The sequence below is a fragment of the Accipiter gentilis genome, chromosome 5 (assembly GCF_929443795.1).
Source record: "Accipiter gentilis chromosome 5, bAccGen1.1, whole genome shotgun sequence".
NCBI lineage: Eukaryota > Metazoa > Chordata > Aves > Accipitriformes > Accipitridae > Astur > Astur gentilis.
In genome coordinates, this window is record NC_064884.1 from 36,360,501 (window position 1) to 36,368,783 (window position 8,283).

The following is an 8,283-nucleotide window of genomic DNA, read 5'->3' on the forward strand; positions in this document are numbered from 1 at the left end:
ATTTCAGAGTCTCCTCTATAAGCACTGTGCTAGTGACCCCTACTGTGGCTCTACTATTAGGGTGCTCCTACACCACGCTAGGAGATTCTCAGTGGCATCTAAATTAAGCTAATTAAATTGTGGTGCACACCTAAGGCACATAACTGTTAGCCAAACATATACAGAAGAGGAGTAGTGTGTCTAAGAGGAGCAGTGTGTCACGGTAATATTCACAAGCAAGCGATGGAGTGTGAGGCTACTAAACTGAATCTTTGTGCTCCATAAGCTGCTCCTAGGCAAGGGACCATTAGTGCAGGCCACAGAACTACACAGTTTGATAGAGAAGGGTCTAACACAGGGTCAATTAACCTGTTCAGGACCTTTACGTTTTCACTCTGCCATCATGCAACAATAGTGTCCTACAGAATACATTATTTAAGAAATGCTTTAGGGAGTTTTAATAAAGCTTAGCGCATAAGTCTGGTGGCATATGATGCAACAAAACCAAACCAAAAATATCCTAAAAACGTTGAAACTGATGTTAAAAAGAGTTCCTTTTCAATCCAACATTTTATTTCCCACAAGCTGCAAATCACTCAGTACAACAGCCTCCTGTCCCAAGTTTCAATATACCATAACATAGCAAAGCCTAAGCATGGCACTGCCCAATACTAAACGGTGCCTGTCCTGAACCTCAGGCCAAGATAATTTTGCAGCAGTGAATTTCTCCAGTTGCAGTCTGATTTAAAATAACATTATTCCCCTTTCCAGATAGGAACATTGATACACAGCAGCTTGAAGTGTATGCTTTCAACGGTACGATATACAGTGTTGTTTCTTTTCCTATTTTTTTATTCAATGTTCTTATCTGACAGCTTTGGCAAAGAAACAGCCGCACAACCCTAAAGAAGCTCTCAGATGTTTGAGTATTTATACACTATAAAATGAAAGCACTAGTAAAACATAGTTTCTAGCAGTGGAGGAAAATTTAAAACTTACCCATGCTTGCAGGGACAGTATTCCTCCATCTCAGAAGCAGCCCCAAAGGCTGCAGGTCGTTACAGTGTGAAGGCATATTCTTACACTGGAGCAGAATCACAATTCTGACTGCAAGGAAAAGAAATTAGAGGAGCTTGCACAAAACAAGGTGGAGAAAGAGACTTGCTTATGAAAAAAGATTTTCACAGGATCTCTGAGAAAAGCAGTAAAAAGATCTTCTACCTGTTACAGGGCCAAAATAAGGGCTTCCTGAGGCTGTTAATGTTGGTAGGCTATAACAGCCTTTGAGAAACTGCACACATTACAAAACGGCTTTTGCAGTGCATGTGATGACATGGGAAACCTGAGGAAAAAAAAAAATTAAAGAAAGGTAACTTTTGTGGCCTAAAATTGCTAAGTGGTAATGTGACCTCTGCAAATACTGATTTAAGAACCCTGTTACAGCAGAAGCAACATATTTTTAATGAAATGCATACTTTTAACAAAAAAAAAAGGTAATTTCCAACAAAAAGACATTAATTTAGTATCATTATTTAATTTCTAGCACCATTCTTTCTGGGCTAACGCAATCTCAAATATTCTTTTTTTCTGTGAAATTGTATTTGTAGGATAAATCAATATAGAGAAGAATAGAGGAATTTCTGAAAAAAAAAATATGGCGCACACCTCCATTTTTTCATCTTCCTGGGTGTGTGTTGGATTTATCTATTAAAATTGTAGCATTCCCTTGTCTGTGGGGTATTTGTGCCTTCATTCTTCTACCTGAAGAGTCAGTAGGAAATTTAAAAACCCGGTTATATCTTGCAGTGGATAGCCACTGTCTTTGTTGGTCCAGCGGCCTACTCTACCCTCCTTCCCTACATTTTGGAGGAGCAACCAACTACTCCCGTTTTATGGAAGAAGAATTTATGTAGGTCAAACCCTGACATCAAGTGGCCACTGCCATTCATGACATGCTCCCGGTGCCTCAGCCATTTGAAACTTGGCTTTAAATGATACGGCTTTAATCTCCAAATAAACCATTTCGGCACTTAAATCAACACATTTATGTGATTTCCATAAGTAAGCATCGGTTGTTTCAGACACTAATTATTTATCAACAAGACTTCAGAGACCAAGGCAAATATAAAATATTCTGATAATTAAATTTAATGGCATTCAGTACACAACCCTTGAAATATCCTAAAATGCTAAATTATTCAGGAATCCTAATTGTGCAAGCGTATTACCACTGAGTGATAATTCTCTCTATATAAATCTGCATCTGTGCACCCATGCATACCTACATACATCCTCTTCCTCTTCCCAGTCATTTAGTATTCCTAAACTTGAAATGAAAAGTGCCCAAGTGCAGGCATCCATTTTGCACAGACCCAACAAGAAAAACAAGGCCCAACAACAGATTTTATTTTTGTGTGGAAGAAGAAGTGAAGATAAAGTGACTATAATTGAATATAATTCTTCAAAGCTAGGAGCTGAAACTTGGTATTTGTCAAGTGAAACTTGAAGTTAGGTAATTACTTGTAAATATTTGTTACTTGCGTGTTGGCTAGTAATTTTACTACTCATTTTTTTCTTCCTAGTATTGGTAAGCTTGTCTGGTATTCTCAGAGGAGTTTTTGGTCAAAGCCAACAAAGAGTGAAGTTTTGGTACTTATTTTCCTAGAGCTCTGGATGCCTGAATGCAGTGTTTTAATCTAGCCCACTATCACACTTGCTGAAAATTTCAGGTTTACACTTCCCTTTCAGGGTGTTTTTTTGAACTAGAACTCTAACACCTGTTTGAAACTCCTGCAAAAATTGCAAGAGATGGATAAGCTTCTGGGCATCTTTTTCTCTTCCAAAGACTGATTGATTATTTTAATCAATACATCTCCTAGCTTAGAGTTTCCAAGATGATAACTTCAGAACACCTCTGAGATCAGCCCTACGTGTCACTGTGCTGGCACTGATCACCTATCAAAGTTAGCATCCTTCATACCATCCCGCTTTTTAAAAAGATACTATTTAAAAAAGAAATGAAAGCTTTCCCGTGTTCATAATATGTCCTTCTTTGTCTTTCTGTACACTAGCATACATAGAAGCTCCTGAGGAGTTGCATTTGTTTGTTTTTTCTCTCTTGGTCTCTCTGGAAGCAACCACAGAATGCAATTGCTGTATCCAGCTGAGTAAAATTGTTTCCTGCTAAGTAAGCCTTGATAGCAATGACTCAACAGATCCTTGTAAAAATAATAATAATAATAAAAAATTTTATAGTCCTCATTTAGTTCTTTGCACTAAAGGATGAGGACACTTCAGGATGTTGTTTTGATGTTGCTTTCTGTGGCCTTGGTTTTATAAGATGCTTGCTTTTAAACAAGGGGCTTAGAATCATCTGGGTTTTCACAGAACATTTCTGTGGATTTCTTTTGACTATAGGGCGTTTACAAGGACAGGAAGAAATAGCTCATTGTCCTATTGGAAAATTTGTGGCAATGTGTCTTTCCTATTTTAAAACAAGTAATTAAAACCAGTACTATCATATGAAAGCATGAATCATTTCATGCATTTTTAAAGTTAACATTATGCAAGCTCTTGAATAGAGCTGGAGAAGAAAGACTACTTTTTTTGGTGGATGATAAAATTTATTTCAAGCTCCAGTTTGACCAAAGAAGGTAGGCAATGCAATGTATAATCGCTGTGGTTTTTATATCCGCTTGCGAGTTTAACATTCACGCAAAAATACTACCTGCGCGGTCAACAAATCTTTTTCAACAGTAATACTTAATTTTGGCTTAAAATCCCTTCACCCTGCTCAGCTGCAAAGCCTGCCTGGGGAAATGTAACTGAGAGCTCTGCACCTTACAAAGGAACAGGGATGGGACCTACAGTACTGTTTCTCAGCTGCACGTAGCAGAGCTGACCATAGCAAACTACTTATTTTGGGAGGACCGGCAAATGCTATGGACTTCTTTAGCCTTTCTCCACATGGACTCCTTGCATGAGAGCTACCACAGAAAATGCAGCATTGCCCTCTAGCTAAGCAAAGGGCTAATGAAAAGGAGTGGTTTGGGTTGCCCCTGGCACCTCCTGTCTGTTTTTCTGGTAGCTTTTTCTTTCTTCGGAGCAGGACTTCCAGTGTCACTTAAACTGAGATGCAGTTTATACAGAGAGGGTGTCAGGAGCTGGGATAAGCTGTGCCCTGAAGCCTAAGCCTCAGGGTTTGGCTTCCGTATTTTCTGAAGTCTCCTGGCAAATGGAGACTTTCTGCTGTTGCTCCCCATGACCCATTATCTAGGTATTTTGTAGCCAGGTTTGATAGCGCATGCCCCTTTGATTCTCAGCTGGATTAAGCAGTCGCTACCGTATCAAAGCTGTTATCTTTGCTTTACAAATTAATTTGAGGCTCGAGGCTTTTAACCTGAGGCACGGGGCTCACTCAAGCGCCAGGCTTAACCCGAGGCTCAGCCTTGCACCTGTCGTGAGAACACCAGACCCTGAACTAGCCGCCAATCCTCAAGTACGAGCTTTAAACTAACGACGCCTTACAGGCGCCGGCCTGGAGTTGCGACTGTCGCTCGGCTTACTGCTGGGTTAGTCAGCTGGAGTAGTTAAATGATTTGATTACGGATCCCATTAATCGTGCCAGGCCCCCCCCCGCGGCCCTTCTCGCCCCCCCCCCCCCCGGGCAGGGGCTCCCGCCGTGGCCGGCCTCCTCGGCGCCGACCCCCCTCCTCCTCCTCCCCGCCGCCGCCGCCGCCGCCGCCCGGCCAGGCCGCAGAGCGGGGCGGGCCGGCGCCCCCGGCCCCGCCGCGGCCCGGGCGGGGAGAAGACCACAACTCCCGTCATGCTCCGCCGGCCGCGCTCCCACCGCGCACCGCGGCAGGAAAGCACCGACCTGATGGAAGAATCGCTTTTTTATTTATTTATTTATTTATTTATTTATTTAAATTTCCGTTCAGACCGGGCAGCGGAGCCGTCAGTAACCGGTACCGGCGCAGCGGCGGGAAAACGGCTGCCGCGCCCCGGCCGGAAAAGGACCGAGGCGCCGAGGCGCGTCACTTCCGCTCGCCATTTCGCGCAGCCCCTCCGCCGCCATGACGGACCGCTACACCATCCACAGCCAGCTGGAACACCTGCAGTCCAAGTACATCGGGACGGGCCACGCCGACACCACCAAGTGGGAGTGGCTGGTGAACCAGCACCGGGACTCGTACTGCTCCTACATGGGCCACTTCGACCTGCTCAACTACTTCGCCATCGCCGAGAACGAGAGCAAGGCGCGCGTCCGCTTCAACCTCATGGAGAAGATGCTGCAGCCCTGCGGGCCGCCCGCCGACAAGCCCGACGAGTCCTAGCCGGCCCCGGGCCCCGGCCCCGGCCCCGCGGGGCTGGCCTTCGGCCCCCGGGAAGGCCCCGGCGAGCAGGGGGAGCGTTGGCGCCTGCGGCCCTTCGGCCTCGTGGTCCCTCCGCTTTGGCCTGTTGTCCCCTCGGAGGACTCGGGCAGGGAGAAGTCCTGCAAAATGCCCGCTTCTGGACAGCTTTGGCTCTTCTCGCTGGTGCAGTCGTTCGGATTTCTTACAGTGGAAAATAATAAAACTTGCTGGGCATTTCTAATGGTTCGTTTGGCAATCTGCTAAATAAGAGCTCTTTGTTCTAAAAGGAGTGCCGGTTACTGGGTATTAAGCCTTTCGATGCAACCGTCCGAGGTGCAAGTCTCAGATACTTTACAGAGAGCATTTACCCAGCCGGGCTGATCGGTGCTTCCGTACCAAAACTGTGTTTTGAGGAGAGAGGAAGCTTGCTGACACTCAAAGGGTCTCAGTTGTTGTTAGCATTTGCTGTGTGTGGTGATTTGTGGTACAGCGTCAGTCAGTTGCTCTAGTGCTTTAAAACTCCACAATGGCTTTTCTTTAAATACCATTTTCTTGCCTCGTCTTCCTCTTTCCTGTACGTTGAGTTTTCCAAACCTTGATTCTCTCTGATCCAACTTGGCTATTTTTTTTTAACTAATGTTTTCTAGTCATCTAGCAATTAAATTTTTTTCTATGTTACACTAAAGTGTATAAATGTGCGCTTAGACACTGTTAATATGGAATGGGAACGTAAGGGTTGCTCACTGCTACATTGAAGTAAAGTGTGTTGAGGTGACAATCTTAGACTGCAGACTGAACTGATGTTGATTTTGAATTGTCACTTAAAATAGGCTTTCTATTCACTTGTCACAGTAAAAAGAAATTCTGAGTGCTAATGAATAGGAAGACCGCAGAGTAAAACTTAGATATGCTGCTTGGAGAACTTAAGTGCTCTCATTTCTGACATGGAGCATTGTAACCAGGTGGGAGGGTTTTTTGGTGTGGGTTTCTTGTTTGGTTGTTGTTTTGTTTTGTTTTTGGTTTTTTTTTACATTGGAAAGTTCAGTGTTTTCTGAGCCTATTAAGACTGTATGCAAGCTTACCAATGATTTTTTCTTAAATCGGTGATCTCAAAACTTTTGAGTGATAAACTTTTCACACTCTTTATTGAGTTTTATAAAACTAAGCTATTTATAATACTGTCATGGAATAAGAAAAAATGTACAAGCTCCTGGGGCCACATTCAAGTCAGCACATTCATGTTATGAAGAATTCAAAGACAGCATTTTTCCAGTTCTATGGCACATATTGAGATGAGGGCATGGGTGAAGCGGTCCTAAATAATTTTACCTGCAAGTTTTGTGGGAACCTACGGCAGTTTCTAATAAGTGAGGGGGATTTATAGAAAACTCCTGGTTTTCACTTTTCATGCAAGCTGGTGCAGGTAATTTGAAGAGCATTTGTTCCTCACATTAACTAATTAAATGCCTGTTCTGGCTATCACTCTCTGGGGATACTCTTTTCCTGCAAAAAAAAAAAAGATATCTTAAACTGAATATAAGGACTCAGGAACAAGTTATGTGCGGTAAATGAAGTGTGAGGACACATCAGCTACTCTGTAGCTAGTGCCCATTGCATGTCGTTACTTTAGTGTCAAATATGAGGTTTTCTGCCTCTTTCTTGAGAGGCGCTTTCCTTGCACTGGGGCACTGTATGAAAAAAAACAGGGCAGATTCCCCGCCCCCCCCCCCCCCCCCCCAGGCAGCTGCCACAAAGAAGTTAGCTGCAGTGTGCTGCAAGTTCAAACCCTGATTTCCCTTGCCATAACTCACATGTCTTTGTGTGGGTCATTTAGGAAACCACCTGAAGTAATTTGGGATAAGTCTCTCCTGCTGAAAGGTAAGAGTGCCTCGGCAGATGGGGAAGCAAAGGGTTGCAGAGAATTTACCAGGGCCCTGTGACTGGGTCCCAGAGACATAGGGGATGGCAGCCAAGACAGCAGGGCAGTCCTTGCTTGCAGGCATCTCCCATTTCTCCCTGGTGGGCAGGTGAGAAGATGGTTCAAGGGACTCGGGGTTACACACCCATAAAATAATACTTCCCTTCATGTATGTCACAGCTTCATCTGTTTGTTTTTGGGGGTGTTCAGTGCATCAAATAAAGGGTTTTTATTAAGAAAGCAGTAGCCGCCAGTCACAACTAGAATGTATGTGCTGGTTTTGTTGTTTGCCAGGTGAAGTGGGTCTGTGGGCTGCCTTTGCCTCTGCAGGAAGGGGCAGGGGTGCTGTGGGACATGTTCCCCGCCAGCACTCAGCTTACCCCACCAAGCTGCAGGCACCCACCTGAGGCACCTGAAAGCCAGTGGTTAACCCTGTAAATTTTTGTAATTGTTGATTCACAGCTCAGAGGGCAACTACAGCCTTGGGTGGCTTGTTCCTTTTCCCTGCTGGCCTTTGACTTGCCTCCCGCTGAGCTACCACGGGTTGTGTAGAGTGAATCGAAGGAGTAACTGGGTTTTCTCCAGTTTCCTGCTTGGGTTGGAGACTATCCTCATGTAATCCTGTGGCTCTGTTTGCAGGGGTTTTTTGTTACCTGCCAGGGTTTCGTCAGAGATAGTTGTGTCCCATCCATGTTAGTGCACATGGGGATTAAAGAAAAGGGGCTGTTGCTGCTGCAGTAGAGGAGATGGAATTGCGGCTGAATTCCCAGGGAGCAGAGCCAGAGTGCCACTGTTTTCGCCCAAACTGGGGAACTAGTGAATACCAGGCCTCTCTGTGACCTCCTTCACATATCACTTTTAATCACTGTATGCCTGATGTCAACAGGTCTCCAAACAAGAGGTCAGGGCTGAGCTTGACTGTTGGCCTTGGTGTAGCCTCAGTGCAGACCACTGCCTCCCCCTTCTTACTCAGTCTTCTGTCTGTCCTTTCCATCCCATGTTTTCCCTGCAAGGAGCTGGTTATGCTGTGAC

The 8,283-nt window shown here is 44.6% G+C and overlaps 1 protein-coding gene across 1 annotated transcript; it reads left to right on the forward strand.

The window, feature by feature from the left end:
- Nucleotides 1-4,910: 4,910 nt before the first annotated feature.
- Nucleotides 4,911-6,815, forward strand: SF3B5 (splicing factor 3b subunit 5). The gene has a single exon (XM_049801676.1). The coding sequence runs from the start codon at nt 5,055-5,057 to the stop codon at nt 5,313-5,315; it is 261 nt and encodes an 86-aa protein (XP_049657633.1). The 5' UTR covers nt 4,911-5,054; the 3' UTR covers nt 5,316-6,815.
- The last annotated feature ends 1,468 nt before the right edge of the window (nt 6,816-8,283 follow it).

Coding starts and splice junctions, on each gene's coding strand:
- SF3B5 (XM_049801676.1), top strand. CDS start 5,055: ATGACGGACCGCTACACCATCCACAGCCAGCTGGAACACCTGCAGTCC.